The sequence below is a fragment of the Orycteropus afer genome, unplaced genomic scaffold (assembly GCF_000298275.1).
Source record: "Orycteropus afer afer isolate SDZICR_OR568_19922 unplaced genomic scaffold, OryAfe1.0 scaffold00114, whole genome shotgun sequence".
Taxonomy (NCBI): domain Eukaryota; kingdom Metazoa; phylum Chordata; class Mammalia; order Tubulidentata; family Orycteropodidae; genus Orycteropus; species Orycteropus afer.
Window position 1 is genome coordinate 4,147,755 of NW_006921701.1, and position 19,285 is coordinate 4,167,039.

Here is a 19,285-nt window from a genome sequence, read left to right on the forward strand (position 1 = left end):
GAACTTTTCAGCTTGAACTTGTCGGCTTCTACACGCTTGTGAGCCATTTATCTAAGATAAATTTCTCTCTTTCTCTATAAATATATATATATATATACTTTGCTAGTTTTTGTGTTTCTCTAGAGAACCCAATCCAACACAGATGGGAACTCCAGAACACTTGATTGTGCTCATCATAAACCTGTACATAGACCAGGAGGCTGTCATTTGAACAGAACAAGGGGATACTCCATGGTTTAAAATCAGGAAGGAAAGAATTGCATCAGGGTTGTATCCTTTCATCATACTTATTAAATCTGTATGCTGAGCAAATAATAGAGAAGCTGGAGTATATGAAGAAGAGGATGGCATCAGGATTGGAGGCAGACTCAATAACTACCTGTGATATGCAGATGACACAACTTTGCTTGCTGAAAGTGAAGATGACTTGAAACACTTACTGATGAAGATTAAAGACTACATTCTGGAGTATGGATTACATCTCAACATAAAGAAAATGAATATCTTCACAACTGGGCCAATAAGCAGCATCACAATAAATAGAGAAAAGACTGAAGTTGTCATAGATTGCATATTAGTTGGTTCACAATCAACACCAATGGAAGGAGCAGTCAAGATATCACATGACAAATTGCACTGAGAAAATGTGCTGCAAAAGACCACTTTAAAGTGCTGAAGAATAAAGATGTCTCTTTGAAGACTAAGATGTACTGGCCCAAGCCATGGTGTTTTCATTTGCCTCATATGCATGTGAGAGCTGGACAATGAATAAGGAAGACCAAAGAAGAGTTGATGCTTTTCAGTTGTGGTGCTGGCAAAGAATACTGAAAGTACCATGGACTGTCAAAAGAACGAACAAATCTGTCCTGGAAGAAGTGCAGCCACAATGCTCCTTACAAGCAAGAATAGCCAGACTTCATCTCACCTACTTTGGTCATACTGTCAAGGGACCATTCCCTGGAGAAGGATATCATGCTTGGTAAAGTGAAGGGTGAGTGAAGAAGGGGAAGGCCCTCAACAAGATGGACTGACACAGTGGCTGCAATGATGGGCTCGGGTATAGCAAGAATTGTGAAGCTTGCACCGAACCCAGCAGTGTTTTGTTCTGTTGTACACAGGGTCACTGTGAGTCGGAGCCAACTCAATAGCACCTAACAACAACAACAGTACGTATGTAGGAGTAGTGGTTTTAATTTGCATTTTCCTAATGACTAATAGTGTTGAACATCTTGTCATGTACTTATTTTACATTTGTATATCTACTTTAAGTGTCTATTAAAATATTTTTACCTTTTTCCAAAAAACTGGATTGTTTATTTTCTTATTATTGGGTTTTGAGAATTTTTTACATATCTTGGATACAAGTTCTTTATCAGATACATGATTTTCAAGTATTTTCTTCTAGTTTGAGGCTTTCTTTTTATCCTCTCAAGAGTGTCTTTCAAAGAGAAGATGTTTCAAATTTGATTAAGTCCAATTTATTCACTTTTTATTTTATGAAGTATGCAATTGATGTCAAAGTGAGGGTATTTATGGGAACCCTCAGATTTCCAGAAGTAAACGTTGTCTTGGTGACTCTTAGGAGCTCTGGTGGCATAGTGCCTAAGGCATCTGACTACTAACCAGAAAGCTGGTGGTTCAAATCTACCAGCCACTCCTTGGAAAGAAATCTACTTCTGTAGTGATACCACCTTGGAAACCCAAGGAAGGGTCACTGTGAGTTGGATCCAACTCCACGGCAGTCAGTTTGTTTTTTGGTTTTTTGGTGACTCTTGAACCCTGCAGTTGGTGTCATAAGTGGGATTCATTAGAATAATCCTGAGTCACTGAAACATGCAGTTTGAGAAATGGAAGGAAAAAAGGGAAAGAATTGAGAAATCATTGATTACTGGATGGCTACCTAGTCATCCAGAATATGGAACTATAGCTGTACTGTGATCAGTTACTGGAGGTAGAAGTTACTAATGGAACTTAGAAATGGTATATCTAAATTCTGAGGAGTTAAATTACTGTATACATAAGGTAATGCAAAATAATAAGAAATTATCTAAATCTACTATACACTGGTTATTATTATTAACTGTAATAGGTAAAATAAAAATAAAAGAGAGTGTTGAGGTGGATCCTAAGCTATGGCCACTAGCTTCAGAGTTTTTATCAAAGGAAAAAATTATGCTAGGACAACAGATAAAAGGCCTATGACTTCTGGTTACCAAGAAGGCAATCCAAGTGGGGGGAAGGATAAAACCACCATGAAATTAATTAAACCAAGAAGTAAGATATAAGGGAATTGTGTCTTTTTTTTTTCTTTAATAAACAGAAATTTATTCTGTCATAGTTTAGGAGGTTAGAAGTTCAAATTGAGTACCAGCTCTAAGAGAAGGCTTTATCTCTCTGTTGGCTCTTTTTTTTTTTTTTGTCTCTTTCCTTGGAGATCTACATATATTTTGGCATCAATCTTCCTCTGGGTGTAGGAGGTTCTCGGTGCAGGGACCCTGGAGCCAAACAACATGCTTCATTCTTGGATCTTCTTCCTTGGTGGTAGTCAGATCCCTCCCTCTCTGCTCAATTAATTCTCTCTCCCTTTATCTCTTGTAAGATGAAAGGTGATGCAGGTCATACACCAGGGAAATACCTCTTACATTTCTTCTATTACCCAGTAGTTTTTAAGGAGGGTGTTACTCAGTTCTCATGCATTTTCTCTTTTTCCACTGATCTTCCCACTGTTGATTTCTAAATTTTATAGCATTGTTACCTGAGAAAATGCTTTGCAGTATTTCCATGTTTTTTAATTTTTTGAGGCTTGCTTTGTGGCCTCACATATGGTCTACCCTGAAAAATGTTCCATGTGCACTGGAAAAGAATGTATATTGTGCTATTGTGGGGTGAAGTGCTCTGTAGATGTCTATAAGGTCAAGTTGGTGGACTGTATTATTTAGTTCTTCTGTGTCTTTGTTAAGTTTCTTTCCAGTTGTTCTGTCTGTGATTGAAAGTGGTGTATTAAAGTCCCTACTATGACCATGAAATCATCTATTTGTCTTTTCAATTCTGTTAATGTCTGATTTATGTATTGTGGGGCTCTATCATTGGGTATGTAGATATTAATTATAGTTACGTCCTCATGTTCAATTGATCCTTTAATTATATAATGTCCTTCCCTGCCTCTTATAGTGTTTTTTTCTTAAAGTCTATTTTATTGGAAATTAATATTGTACTCCTGCTCTTTTTCAACTGCCATTTGCTTGACATATCTTTTTCCCACCTTTTGATTTTTTGTCTATTTTTGTTTGTGTCTAAGGTGAGTGTCCTGTAGACAGCATATTGATGGGTCATGTTTTCCTATCCAGTCTGCAACTCTCCCATCTCTCAAGTGGTGCATTTAATCCATTTACAGTCAGTGTAATTATTGAGAAGTATGAATTTATTGCTGTTATTTTCTTTTGTGTTTCTTGGTGATGTTGCTTACTTCTTTGTTCCATATAATTTTCTGTGCTAATTTTGTTTATGAAATTTTATCCTTTTCTTCATTACTATTCTTTTAGTGTTTGCTAAATATTTGTGCCTTTCCTCTTTTTTTTTTATTTTGATTAGAAGGTTTATTAATTTTATTTGAGGTTACCTTGTCATTTATTATTTTCTTCTCAAGTTTAAAACTGTCCATTCTATCTTGAACTTGTCTTGACTTCTGCTCCATCTGGAAGTTCTTTACCTACACTATTTATTCTCTCTTTCTGGTTTGCAGTTGTTATCATTTACCAATTGATGTCTCTGGGTCCCTGTTTACAGTCTTGTAAGTTTATTTTGCTTTGGATACTTCTATAACTGAGTTGGTTTCTGGGTTATGTCATCATGTGTGTTAATCATTGGTGGTTGTCTGCTTTTGTTGGTTCTCTTCCTGAAGGACTCTATAGCATCTCTTTTAAGGATGGTCTGGTTTTAACAAATTCCCTTAGTTTCTGCTTATCTGGAAATCTCATAACTTCACCATATTTGAGGGATGATTTTGCTGGGTATATAATTCTTGGTTGGAATGTTTTTCTTTCAGGGTTTTATGTATATCATCCCATTGCCTTCTCACCTGCATAGTTTCTGCCAAGAAATCAGAGCGTAGTCTTACTGTTTGCCCTCTGTTGGTAACTTTTTGATTTTCCCATGCTGCTTTCAGGATTCTTTCTTTGTCTTTGGTTTTGGTGAACTTGATTATGATATGCCTTGGTGATTTTCCTTTGGGCTCTATCCTATTTGGGGTTCACTGAACTTCTTGAACAGCTATCTTCTCATCATTCATATAAGGGAAATGCTGTTCCAGCAAATCTTTGACAATTCTCTCTGTGGTTTTATTTGTCTCTTCCTGCTCTGGAATTCTGATCACATGTAAGTTCTTCCTCTTGATGGTGTCCCACATGAATCTTAGGCTTTCTTCATTTTGTTTTGATCTTTTTTCAGATCGATCTTTTAACAAAGTAGTATTGAAGGATTTATTTTAATCTCACTAAATCTGTCTTCCATTGATTTGACTCTACTTCTTTCCTCATTGAATGTGTTATCTATTTCTGAAATCTTAGTATTAATCTTCTGCATTTTTATTTGTCATTTTTGTATGGTTTTTAATTTTTTGTTTCTTTTGTCAGTATGACCTTGTATTGTTTTCCTAAATTGTTCTAGGGTTTTTTCTGTGTTTTCCTTAATTTCGTCAGTGTTTTCCTTGATATGTCTCTTAATCCATTGTTGTTGTTGTTGTTCTTATGTGCCATCAAGTTGGACCCAACTCATAGTAACCTCTCCCTGGGTTTCCCAGGCAGTATCACTATGGAAGTAGATTGCCCCATCTTTCTTCCACTTAATCCATTAACTGTACCTAAATATGATTCTTTTTGAATTGTCAGGCAGTTCCAATGCCATTCCTTCCTCAGGGATGTTTTCTGAGTTTGTATTTTGGTCCCTTGTTTGTACTAATTTATATTGCTTCTTTGTGTGGACTGAAACAAAAGTTGTCTCTGAGGCACTATGATGTCACTGTGTTCATATTAATTGGTGATTGTATATTGGTGTGATTTGGCCACATTTTATTCTTTATTTTGTTTTGATATATCTGAGTGAACAGGGCTATTGTGCTCCTCTGTTCACTAGTTGGCAGCATTTGGCACTCACCACTTGTCTCCTGGTGAGTGTGATAGAGAATGAAGAGTGTATGCACAGATCTCTGTTAGCTGTTTGTGAAGAGCTGTTGAGGGCAAGTTGGGCTAGTATTGGCTGCTGTTTATCTCTGATCAGTTGGTGCAGAAGCAAGTGGTGGCCCTCACCCAGCAGGTGGTGTTGCCAGAGGCACAGGTATGGTTGGGTCACATGAGCACAGTTCCTGTCTCCCACCCAATTAGACAACAACAACAAAGCCATAAACATAAAAACAAAAAACATAAACCACAAAAACAAACAGTGACAATCACAATAAAAAAAGAGAAAAGACAATTAATGAAAAGAAAAATTTTAAAAAAGACATGAGAAAGACAAAGCAAAAAAGAGAGGAAAAAATAACTTCACAATATCCAGTGTGGAGAAAAGAGCAAGAGAAAAAGAATAATAAAGAAAAAAACATGAGAAAAATGCAAAAAGAAAAACAAGGGATGGAAAGTACCAAAAGAGAAAAAGAAGAAAAGAAATAAAAAAGAACAGAGCCAGGAAAAGGGAAGGAGAAAAAACAAGAACCAGGGAAGAGAAAATGAACAAAAATAATAAAAAGAAAGGAGGAAAAAAAAACCCCAATAATTTTAAAACAAACAAAAACAAAATAGGGGAAGGGGTACTGCACCCAGGCTCTTTCAGGATGTCCAGACTGGGATTGAATTCCTGCTGGTCCAGAAGGTGGGTGGAGGTGGGGGATGGCCACACCTCCGTTCACCAAGAGGGTTTGTGGTACAAGGGTAACAAGGGGAATATCACACCTTTCTAGACATCAGCCTCCAGTGCAATTGCCTGTGCTGTCTTTGGCAAGCAGATGCTATTCTTACATTGCTGCCTGACTGGAACACTGCCTGTAATTATTCAAAATGGCCCATCCTCCAGACAGCTGACACCCCACAACTCTATTTGCCTCATTTTTTGTTTTCTTTTCTAGTCATCAGCTACCAGTGTTGTTGACCATGCAGTCCATAGCAAGCAGAGCTGATTTTTAGGTTGCTGCCCAGATTAGAACACCACCTGTAAATATTCAAATTGGTTGTGCCGTCAGAATAGCCAATAGTCCACAGCTCCATATGTCTCTTTACTCACTGTTTTCATTCAGGTTCTTCTACTAGTTGGAATTTAATCCACTCTTTATCCTTCCCTTCAAAACTCAGGGTTCCAGGATTATCTTCTGTATCTGTTTTAATTGGTTTCTCATTTCTTTGTTGCAGAGGGCCTGTGTAGCTTGTCTGCCTATTCCACCATGTTGCCAGAAGTCCAAAACTTCTCTTATAAACTCCTCTTGTTGCACTTCTGGCAGGATGGTGTTGTATCCCACCCTAATCCTGCCTCATTAACATAACAAACATAACCTAACCCTCATTAACATAACTTAATCATGCCTCATTCACAATGATCCCTAAACAAGAAACTAACTATACCTTAAACCTTTATGTCAGAATTATTAAGGGCCTGATGGGATGGATTGTGCTTTCTGTTCATCTTGAACAAATGGGTTTGACAGTGAATGCAGCTATACTGCCTAGTGGTCAACACAGCATACCAGTTCTAAATATGTAGCCATAATCTATATGAATGGGAGTGAGCTGAAAGAGGGGCACTTGCTATATTCCTTTTGGCAATCTGGACCATTTTCATGGATAAGAATCAACATAAATTCAACCACCAAAATGTAAAGATTAATCGAATCCTCACTTTCCCACTTCTCTCATCACCTCTGACACCAGCTGCCCACACAGCACTTTCTTTTTCTGGTAGGGTAGATCTCACAAGTTAAAAGGACATTGTCCTTCAGACCAGCTACAAGTTTGGGGATTCCACACGATACCCTAATTTTTTTTCATCTGCTGGCCACAGATTTGGGATTCCCCACCTCCAACCTCCACTCCTTCAGAATGCCAGCTGCAAGCTTGAAGGCCCAGGTTCCCTCACTATCATTGCCTGGTTCCCTCTACTCCTTTGAGTTCAACAAGTCACTGGAATGACTTATAGACTCATAGAAAGTACTATCTTTATGACTGTAGATTTATTATAGCAAAAAGATACAAATCAGGATTGTCATAAGGAAGAGATGCATAGACAATGCACAGCTTCCATGTCTCAAAGAAGGCACATCACATTCCCTTCGCCAACCGGGAAGCTCACCAAGCCTTTGTGTTTGGGGCTTCAATAAAAGCCAGTCCTGCATGATAAGCTACCTCATGCCTCCTGATGCTAGGTGAAGCTTTTCTGGTCTGGCCTGCCCCTACTCACTAGCACAAATCCTCAGGTATGGCCTGGAAGTGCCACATACTTGTAGTAATCCAACCCAATTACTTCAAGGGTTATTTCTCAGGAACCGAGGAAAAAAGACCATCTTACTTTGGGTAAAGCCAAATTCTTTACCCTACCTTCTTCCAAAGGTGGCAAAGTTTGGGTAAAAAGCAATGACAAACAGAAAGAAAAATTGTAGCTAAAGATAAAAGAATGAATACATGGGTTATGTAATGAGGGAAATACAGTATTTCATTGCTGCCTTGAGATAGGTCACATAAAGAGAACAATATTATCTTAGAAAAACTATACCAAATTCCCAGAAGAGTAAGTTGTATGTTTGCCAAGATGTTCTCTATTTTTGGAACCTGATAAGGTTGAATGGAAACCTACAAACCTGACTGACACTGCTCTGGGGGACACTTTGGTCATATGCTATGATGATGAACTGGACTAATTTTTGATGATAGAATAGAATTCTAGTACTGTGTCAGTATCTTCTGACTCTTATTTTTCAGGTTATTATCTATTACAAAGAGTATCATTTGGGAAGAAATTTCTGGCAATTGCACCCTACTGCGCCATCAGACCATGTGTTGTTGTTGTTAGGTGCCATCGAGTCATTTCTGACCATGTATTGTACAAATTTTAGCAGACAGATCACTGTATAACTACAAATCTTGATGACTAAATGCTTAGAAAGGTCCCTGGTTATAATGGAAAAATAAGCCACAGTGTGCTATGCACAAATATGTATCATCCTTGTTTTCATGGATGGGAATCTATGAAACAGAATAGGAAAAGACAATGGGTTCCTTTTGGGATTAAAACAATAGGTATCATATGCTGGTTCCAAAGCTAAGGGAAGTCTTATGGCATACTAAAGCTAAATCACATGAACATGTAACCACCACTCATATAACCCTAGTAAGAGGATCCTAATGTTTTTGGGTACAAAACAAGTATACTCAAGCCATTAATACACAATGGCAACAGCATGCATGATAGTTAAACAATACCAGCCCATATGACAGAAAAGGGGAGATAGGTGCCAGTCTAGGCATTATAGGACAAGCTAAATTTGCTTTTAATAAGGAGAGACATTCAAAATATATATATATATATATATATTAATTAAAATAGCAGATTAGAGGAAATTCCCTTCTAAGAGGAAGCCTTGAAAGATAATGAGGCTATAATAAAGTGGGTCAGGAAGACTCATTAAATAATGCTGGACAATGTTAGGATGTAGCATTCAGAAAGGGCTTATACCCTGACTCAACCAAGCCTCTTGACTATTTTAATACAGATGAAGGCAAAAGTGGCCTTGGTGCAATGGTCCTCCATGGTAACTCCTGCAGCTCAAAGGGCACACCTATGAGAATCTTACGGATTTTCTAACTCATGGATGTAACATTATTGTCCTTATCCCCATGTTTTGGTTACCTAATACCACAAATGGGATGGCTTGAACAAACAATAGTTTATTCTCTTACGGTTTTGGAGGCTTTAAGTCCAAGTTCAAAGTGCCAGGCTCTAGAGGCTGGGTGAAAGCCCCTTGATCTCGGGCTTCACCTCTGCCTCTTGCTCCCAGCCCACTAAAGCTAGAGGCATCTCTTCACTCAGTCTGCTACTGGCTGTTGAGGCTAACAAGCCCAAGGTCGACAAATAAAATGGCACAGTCTTGATGTTACCAAACAACATGGAAGGCCATTAATTCAAGTCCATTGAAAGTCCCAGGATTGGCAGAGCGTGGCAGGCTGCTGAAAAATGACTTGGCTACATGCAGGTTTCAAGCATGCCATAAGCCAGAGACTGTTCCCCAAGGGTTCTTCTTATATACAGAAAGCAGACCACATCCCTAAGGCAGCTACTTAGCTGCTCACAGTAGATTCCACCATGGAGTTGATTACCAGTCTCACTGTGGGGAATACTACATCCAGCTGCCCAGCCACTCAACCAGGTCCAGCCAAGTTGACACACAAACTTAACTACCACACTCCAGAATAGATTTTAAAAAAACAGAAGACATTTCCTGTATACAGTTAGCTGGGACAGAAACTATTCTGGATACAGCTCTTATCTTCCTCATAGGAGGAAGGTGGGCCTGCTGTATAACAGCACTGAATGGAAACCAGTATCAGTACTGTGAACTAAGGCAGAGTAACTGAATTTGTCCCTGACTTGGAACTCAGAAATAATCAAATCATGGCCACTTGTAATAATATCTGTCTACAGTAATACCTAGTATATGAACAAACATCAGTTTTGTTGGGAAAGTTGAGCAAACAGCTCTGTAATTCTTACTGATTTTTTTTTTTTTTTTCTGTAATGAGACTGAATTGTACCATGATCATATTGTAATATGGTGTAACATTGGAATTGTTGATAAGATTCTACTACCTTATATAATTAAGTTTCATGATGATATTGATACTCTAATCTTTAGGAGATAGAGTTAAAGCCTCCTCAGGATGTAGTACTAATGGAAAATGACTGGCCTAAGGAAGAACTAAGGAGCCCTGGTGGTGCAACTTGGCTGCTAACTGAAAGGTTAGTGGTTTGAATCTACCTAACACCTCTGTTGGAGAAAGGTTAGCAATATGCTTCCTTAAAGATAACAGTATAGAAAACCCTATGTGGCAGTTCTACTCTGTCACATGGGGTTACTGAGTCAAAAATCGACTCAATGGCACATTAACAATACATTAGCTAATTTCTATGCTAAATAGTTCTGTACAATTTGTAATAAGATACAAATTGTGGTAGATCACAAAGAAAAATGAGTAATCAAATTAGTACAAAATATGAAAACCTCTGTAATGGCTTTACAAGATGGATTAGTTGTTTCTTTAAATCTATCCCTAATCCACACTGGCTCCACCAAATGTTAGACATATTCATACTATTGCTATATCTGTCATATAAATGCTGTACTATATGTAGATGTCCAGACACATACCATCTTTTTGCTGTAAGCGAAATGTGGCCAAAGGCCAGGAGTAACCTGAATTAATTTTACCCTCAAAGAGATGTGGCCTTTGCCTTTAGTTCTTGGGAGGTGATCTCTAAGCCACTGGAATGTCCTGCCTGATAAGAGTGCCTTGGGCTATGCCAGGTAATCTATGCTAACAACATGATTTATGGTGGTGTGGTAAAGTTGTGTGTCAACTTGGCTGGGCTGTGGTTTTGAGTGGCTGGGCAGCTGGATGTAGTTATCTCCCATGATGAGACTGTAATCACCTCCACAGGGGACTCTGCTGTAAGCACCTAATCAGGTGATGAGGAGTTGCCTCTGGGGTGTGGCCTGTTCCTAGTAAGAGAAGATCTGAGGAAGGAGGTCTCTAGCTTTTGTCACATCTGGATCCTGCATTTGGCAGTCTTCGTCTCAGTGGCCTGCCATGTTGCCTGCCAATCTTGGGATTGTTCATAGACTTGAACCAGTTGCCTGCCATGTTACCTGCCAGTCTTGGGATTGTGCCATTTCACCTGTCGATCTTGAGTTGGTCAGCCTCAGCATCCAGCAGCTGCATGTGTGGCTGGTGGGTTCTAATCACTGCCTTTTCAGATAGCAGCTAAGGACTTAACCATTGCACCATCAGGGTTCCTTAATGTAACCATTACCACTATGTATTTCTGAAAGGTTTTTTTTTTTTTTAAATCACCCCAAACAGAAATTCAGTACCCTTAAGCAATACCACCTCAATATGTGGTAACCACTAGTAAACTTTTCTCTCTATACATTTGTCTAGACTAGATAGTTCATTAAGTGGGATAATAAAATATTTGCCCTCTTGTGTCTGACCTGTTTCACTCAGCATGTTTACGAAGTTCATGAATGTTGTAGCATGTATCAGAACTTCATTTCACTATATGGTGAATAGTATTCCATTGTACGTATGTACCATATTTTCTTTATCCATTCATTTGTTGATGGACACTTGGGTTGTTTCCATGTTTTTGACTACTGTGTTATTCTTATCATTTTATAAAAATATTTTTCCTTCTCTGGCTAAACGTTCAGAGATCCACCACCATGAATATCTCCCTGCCACACGCACAAGTGCACACATTATACATGCAGGCATGTGCCTGCACACACACAGTCACAAATTTAGTAATCATAGAACTGGAATGAACTGATGGATCTGATTTTGAAACTGCACCTTTGAAAAATTTTGTTTTTGAATAAAACACATTTGAAACTGGACTATTTTATCTTTCCTTGTCTGATTTCGTAAGCTACTTAAATTGCAAAATGTGTTTTTATTCACAGTGCCTCTTAATCTTTCATTCTTTATTCCAAGTTATGATTCCACTGCAAATAAAGAGAAGCAGCAACATTTCTGACGGAACGAAAGAAACGCAGGTGTTTCTACTGCAATGCTGTTTACAAGTGTTATCATTTTCTCAGGATAAATAAACTAGAAAAACCGTGCATTCTACAAAACTGCAAATAAAAATAACAGGGATTGAGGAAAAAATAGGATAGGGACATAGCACTCAAAATACATTTAGCTTTGTAACCAGAGTACTAATAAAAATAATAATTACTCCATTTAAAATACTAGCATTCCTCTACCATTTGTACATAGCATCACAGTAAAGTTTTGCAGCCTTAAATTTCAAGATGTAGGTCTTTGAGACATTCACCTCCAATAGAGAACAGTGTTATCAAAATTTAAAATCTGCTCTGCATCTGTATTTTCTTCTACAATCTTATTTTAAACACAAGAGATGTATCTTCTCTGATCCTTCATCTACTCTTACAGCTTTACCACATTATATTACAGGGAGGACACCAGTTTTTAAAGCCATTAAACCAGCTAGTATTTGCACTAAGGGAAGACCTGGGTTTCAAACCAGTTCTTCCCAGTTCAGTCATGGCTGATGAAGCAAAACTGCAATGAACCTGAATTTGTAAAATGTGGGTGAATCAGGATGTTAACTGAAACAGGAAAAATTACAGGTTGATGCCCTGCTAGAAAATCTCCCTCTAGAAAACAAGGGCAGCATGTGCATTACATAGCAAATAAATCTCATTACCAGTAGAGTCTCAAACAAAGGTGTTCCACTCAAAGATGGTGGCCAACTGCTCTGCTTTGAATGTGTGTCACTCTCCATAGTTCTGACAATAATCCAATTTCCTGCATCAGGCTATTGAAACAGTTCACTAAACCTCTTCCATGTCTCCTATACCAGGGCTTCAACCAGAATTTTTCCCATTCCAGTTATTGTCCCACTTTACCTAAATTTTAAAATTTGGTTCTGTTCTGATTTTCCTCCATTGGCTATGACTGAACCAGTGTTGAACTAGTTCAAAGCCCTCAGGAAGATACTGAAAAATACCTAATATTAGAAGGATTGTACACACCTTCATAGGGAGAGGTTCTTCATTCTTTTCCTTGGATATTCTCATAGCAATATTTTGCAATAGTATGTTCAGCTTATATTTTAAGGTCCCTATATATAGTTAAAGCTTCCTTCTTTAACTTTGAGAAAGTTATGGCTGAACAGTATTCCATTTGTATGTGTGTCTCATATGTTCTCTACCCATTAATTTGTTGATGGACACTTGGATTGTTTCCATGTTTTGACTACGGTGTTATTCTTTTCATTTTATTAAAATATTTTGCCTTTAAGAAAGTATGCCTCTAAATGCTTCAAAGTATTGGTGTGCTGGGATAAATATGACATCATTTTCTTAGCTGGTATTAATTTGATAGAAATGTGTTGCAGCTAAATACACTGTGCTCCATAGTTTTCTAACTTTGAAATGCATTAATTTCCCAATCATTTTCCTTGGCAGCAACCACAACTGGGTTTTAAATCTCCTTCATCCAAGAATTATTCAACAAATATTTACTGAGCACCTCTAATGGTCCAGAGTCAGTTCAAAATGCTGAAGAGACAAGGGTGAACATGACAGACAAGGTTTCTATTTCCATGGATCTTATATTCTGGTGGGGAATACAGACAATAAACAAGTAAATAAAAAATATTTATGTTGCTGTGAAGAAAGTAAGACAAGGTGTGGCTATGGAATGAGACAGGGTTAGGTTGTTATTGGTAGAGAAGCTACTTTAGAAGGTTCTTCTATTGGGGAAACCCTCTCTGGAGAGGTAACATCTGGATGAAGACTTGTAAGAGGAGAATGAACTTGGCTTGTAGCCAAAGAACAGACATGTATATAAGATGAACATTTACACTAGGTAGGTACACTGCTTAGAATAATCAATCACAGGAGATCAGAACGGCAGTATTTGTACAGGGAGATAGCTCAGAGGGCAGAAATGCATAGGAAAGGACACAGGGAAAAGGTAACCACAGGGAGGAAGTAGGAAGAGAGCTGTTATATTATGGAGATTGCAATGAATGTCATGAAACAGAATACTGTTACACTGTAGGGATTGCAATCAACGTCATGAAACAAAATGTGTTATAAACTATTGAATGGAAAACCTATTTACTCTGTAAACTTTCATCCAAACCACAATAACAAACTTTAAAAAAAGAAGAAAAAGATGAGAATGAACTAGTCATTGGAGATCGGGGAAGATTTTTCAGGCAGAGGAAACATAAAGGGATATAGCAAGTGCAAAGGCTATGAGATGGGAGAGCACTTGGTATGTTTGAGGCAGATTCTTATATAAGAATCACCTGGGGCTCTTGCTAAAATGTAGATTCTGATTCAGTATATCTTTTTTTTTTTTTTTTTTTTAATCAACAATGATTCACTATATCTGAGGTGGAAAGGCAACTTTTCAGCAGGGAATTGAACAAGAATGAACTAGTTTTAAGCCCTGGTTTGAGGAACAAAATTAAATCTGGCTAGGGCATCCTCAGAAGTATACTCAGAACAGAGTGCTACACATCACTGCCATGAAGAAGTTGACTTTAAAGACCAAGTCACTGTTTTTTAAGAATTTAATGTACTCTGTGCTTCAAATAGCCAAAGGTACGCCAAATCCCTGACCTTTATCTGAATGTCAAGGTCAGGCAATGGAGCACAATACAACTGGTCATCACAAAGTGTACAGTTGGAATGGGGCTGGATTCGTTTGGCCTCTCTGAGGGGGTTGTAGAAATCTGACTTGGGCTCTATCCAGATATCAGCATTGGGAAGGGAGAAGGGAATGGAAAAAGGCTTCTCAGGAGGCAGCCTGGGATAAGTGGGACATGATGAGGGTACAGATGTTGGAGCTGGACAGATGGGGTGGGTCATAAGGGAAGGACTGAGTAGTTACAAAGGCAAGATTCTGCATGTCCCTTCATAAAAACAGGTCACAATTTTGTTTCTTTTACCAGTTAGACATTTACTCTGATGACCTAGTAACTTTCTAGCCAGAATAGCCAAGTAGTAGGCTGTTACTCTTTAGTAGTGAGAACAGCCAGACTTCATGTCTTGTCCTATGGTCCACTTGTCAGAAGGAACCAGTTCCTGGAGAAGGATACCATGCTGGGTAAAGTGGAGAGTTAATGAAAAAGTGGAAGACCCTCAAGGAGGTGGATTGACACAGCTCAAGCATGGCAAAGACTGAGGATGGTGCAAGACTGGGCAGTGTTTTATTGTTGTACACAGAGTCAGTATGAATTAGAACCAACGTGATAGCACCTAACAACAGGGTTTCACGGATTTTTGCAGAAACCTCAGCCCCCCAGACTGATTCCACTGTGTCTTCCAAGAGCTTTTATGTTGCTTTGAAATTTTTCTCTACAAGCTCTCTGTTTTTAATAAAAATATCTAATATTCTCAGAAGGATTGACAAGCCATTTTCATGGGGAGAGGCTTTTCTCTTCTTTGGATACTCTTGTAGTGATTGGCAAAATTCTAGGGTAAGTCTTTCTTAAGAGGGAATTGTACTACAAGGCCAGGGTGACTTCAGGGGGAACTTCTCATGTGGCATAATGCCACAGTAGGAGACAAGCTCTGTTGATACCTGGTAGAAGCTTGTTGTGTTAAAATGATACCAAAACTCAGAGGTTCACAATTCACACCAAGGGAGATGAGAAACTAAGCATGCACTGCTTACCTGTTTTTTCTGCAGCGAATTGTAAATGCAAGAAAGAAGAGTATCAGAAGAAGTCCACTGCTCAGAAATGTCCAAACAATACCCAACAGGACAGGAGACACTGGAGACGTGGATGTACTGCTGTAGGAAGAAGTCTGAGAATAGAATAAGAAGTTGTTAGGAAAGACTAATCTTCTACAGATAAAATATGAACAGCCCATCACCACCAAAGCTGGCAAATATACACCCTTTTATCCCTCTTCTTCCTTCTCCCACCTCTTGCTGTCCCAAACCCACCAGCACAATCATTACCAAGTATATCTGAGAAGCTCTGATATTCCAGATGTGCTCACTTACAACTGTTGTCCTACAGAGATCCTGGAATGGTCTCCAATGCAGCTCCTGGCCAGGAAAACTGTCGCAAAATTCAGAGCAGTTTATTTCAGACTCCATGTCACCACATGCCCCTTGTGATGTGCGATTATTCACAGTCTTGATTACCCATTGGTAGGGAATGCAGACCTTCGATTAAACCACAAGACAAATGCAAACCTTTTCTTCAGAGGCCCCATTTTAAAATAAACTCCTGGCTCAGAATCCGAGATGAACCACCGAGGTGGATGTGAAGGGTTATTGCACTAAGCTCCTTCATCAGACACCCTCCAGGGTCTCCTGGTCCACTGCTGACAGTGTGCACCATGTGAGTCCAGAGTAGGCATCATAGAAACCATTAGGTTACACAAAAGGATGATTCTGGCTTGCCACCAGATGGCAGTCACTGCTCCAAGTACTCTCACACAGGTCCCTGAAGGAAAAGAAAGCAATTAAACCGGTTAACAAACAAACTGATAGATGTTTATACATCTATATCTATACATATCACCACTCATCTGTCAGTTTGTCATACTGTAGTGGCTTGTGTGTTGCTGTGAGGCTGGAGGGTATGCCACTGGTATTTCAAGTAACAGCAGGATCACCCATAGTGGATAGGTTTCAGTGAAGCTTCCAGACTAAGACAGACTCGGAACAAGGAAGGGGCCACCCACTTTTCAAGGCAGCCAATGAAAACCTTATGAATAGCAATGAAACACTTCTGATATATTACTGGAAAACTTGATGAACAGCCATGAAATACTGTTTGATATAATGCTGGAAGATAAGCCCCTCAGGTTGGAAGGCACTCAAAATATGTCTGGGGGTGAGCTGCCTCCTCAAAGTAGAGGTGACCTTAATGATGTGGATGGAGTAAAGCTCTCAGGACCTCCATTTGCTGATGGGGCACAACTCAAAATAGGAAGAAACAGCTGCAGAAAAACCATTAAAAATTGGAACAGTGAATGTACAAAGTATGAATGTAGGAAAAATGGAAGTTGTCAAAAATGAAATGGAAAGCATAAAGATCAATCAATATCCTAGGCATTAGTATATCGCTGAAATGGACATGAGTTGAAATGGACTGGTTTTGGCCATTTTGAAGCAGACAATCACATGATCTACTATGCAGGGAATGACAATTAAAGAGGAATGGCATGACATTCATCATCACAAAGAATGTTTCAAGATTTATCCTGAAGTACAATGCTGCCAGTTATAGGATAATATCCATACGCCTGCAAGGAGTATTATTCAAACTTATGCACCAACCACCAAAGCCAAAGATGAGGAAATTGAAGATTTTTAACAACTTCTGCAGTCTGAAACTGACCAAACATGCAATCAAGATGTGTTGATTGTTACTGGTGACTGGAATGCAAAAATTGGAAGCAAATAAGAATCATTGGTAGTTGGAAAATATGGCCTTGGTGATAGAAATGATGCTGGAGATTGCATAGAATTTTGCCACACCAACTTATTCATTGCAAATACCTTTTTTCAACAATATGAACGGCAGCTATACACATGGATCTCACCAGATGGAATACACAGGAATCAGAACGACTACATCTGTGAAAAGAGGAGATGGAGAAGCTCAGTATCTTTAGACAAAACAAGGCCAGGAACTGACTGTGGAACAGACCAACAATTGCTCATATGAAAGTTCAAATTGAAGCTGAAGACAATTAAAACACGTCCACAAGAGCCAAAATATGACCTTGATTATATCCCACCTGAGTTTAGAGACCATGTCAAGGACAGATTTGGTGCATTGAATGTCAACGACCAAAACCTAGATGAATTGTAGAATGACACCAAGAACATCATACATAAAAGCAAAAAGTCATTACAAAGACCAAAATGGTTATCAGAAGAGACTCTGAAACTTGTTCTTGACTGGAGAATAGCTAAAGCAAATGGAAGTGATAACAAGATAAAAGAGCTGAACAGAAGATTTCAAAGAGCAGCTTGAGAAGACAAAGTCAATTATTATAATGAAATGTACAAAGACCTGGAATTAGAAAACCAAAAGGGAAGAACATGCTCAGCATGTCTCAAGATGAAAGAACTGAAGAAAAGATTCAAGCTTCAAGTTGCAATACTGAAAGAGTATATGGGCAAGATATTGAGTAATGCAGGAAGTATAAAAAGAAGATGGAAGGAATACAGTCACTGTACAAAAAAGTATTAGTCTGTGTTAATCTATTTCAGGAGGTGACATATGACCAAGAATCAGCAGTACTGAAAGAAAAAGTTGAAGCGACACCAAAGGAATTGGCAAAAACAGGGCTCCAGGAATTGACAGGATACCCAATGAGACATTTCAACAAATGGATACTGCACCAAAGGCACTTACTAGTCTATGCCAAGAAATTTGGAAGATAGCTACCTGGCCAACTGACTAGAAAGGATCCATATTTCTACCCATTCCAAGGAAAGATGGTCCCACAAAATGAGGATATTATCACACAATATCCTTAATATGACATGCAAATAAAATTTTGCTGAGAATTCAAACATGGTTGCAAAAGTATATTGACAGGGAACCTCCAGAAATGCAAGCTGAATTCAGAAGAGGACATTCAACAAGGGGTATCACTACTGACACCAGATGGATTTTGGCTGAAAGCAAAGAATACCAGAAAGATGTTTACTTGTGTTTTATTGACTCTGCAAAAGCATTCAATTGTGTGTATCCTAACAAATTATGGATACACTGAGAAGAATGGGCATTCCAGAGCAGTTAGTTATGCTCATGAGGAACCTGTACATAGACAAGAAGGCTCTCATTTGGATAGAACAAAGAGACACTGCATGATTTAAAATCAGGAAGGGAGTGTGTCAGGCTCGTATCCTTTCACCATACTTATTCAATCTATATGCTGAGCAAATATCTGGGAAGCTAGACTATATGAAGAAGAACATGACATCAGGATTGGAGTAAGACTCATTAACAACCTGCAATATGCAGATGATGCAACCTTGCTTGATGAAAGTGAAGATTACTTGAAACACTTACTGAAGGTTAAAAATTTACCCTTTTCAGTATGGATTACACCTCAACATAAAGAAAACAAAAATCCTTACAACTGGACCAATAAGCAGCATCATGATAGATGGAGAAAAAAAATTGAAACCATCAAGGATATCATGTTACTTGGATCCACAATCAACACCAATGGAAGCAGCAGTCAAGAAATAAGATGCTGTACTTCACTTGGCAAATCTGCTGCAAAAGACCTCTATAAAAGTGCTGAAGAGCAGAGATGTCTCTTTGAAGACTAAGGGGCACCTAATGCAAGCCTGAGTATTTTCAACAGCCACATATGCATATGAAAGCTGGACAATGAATAAGGAAGACCAAAGAAGAGTTGATGCTTTTGAGTTGTGGTGTTGGCAAAGAATACTACAAGTACCATGGACTGCCAGAAGACCTAACAAATCTGTCCTGGAAGAAGTGC

At 38.6% G+C, this 19,285-nt stretch overlaps 1 protein-coding gene across 1 annotated transcript in view; it reads right to left on the minus strand.

Annotated features, from left to right (window-relative positions):
* GPR156 (G protein-coupled receptor 156) overlaps window positions 1-15,902 on the minus strand; it is a 129,238-nt gene extending 113,336 nt beyond the window's left edge. Inside the window, exons 1-2 of the mRNA XM_007943875.1 lie at window positions 15,807-15,902; window positions 15,471-15,604 (exon numbers count right to left, since the gene is read on the minus strand). Coding sequence (XP_007942066.1) covers window positions 15,471-15,604; window positions 15,807-15,902 — 230 coding nt within the window. The remainder of the gene's footprint in view (window positions 1-15,470; window positions 15,605-15,806) is intronic.
* Between the last annotated feature and the right edge of the window lie 3,383 nt (window positions 15,903-19,285).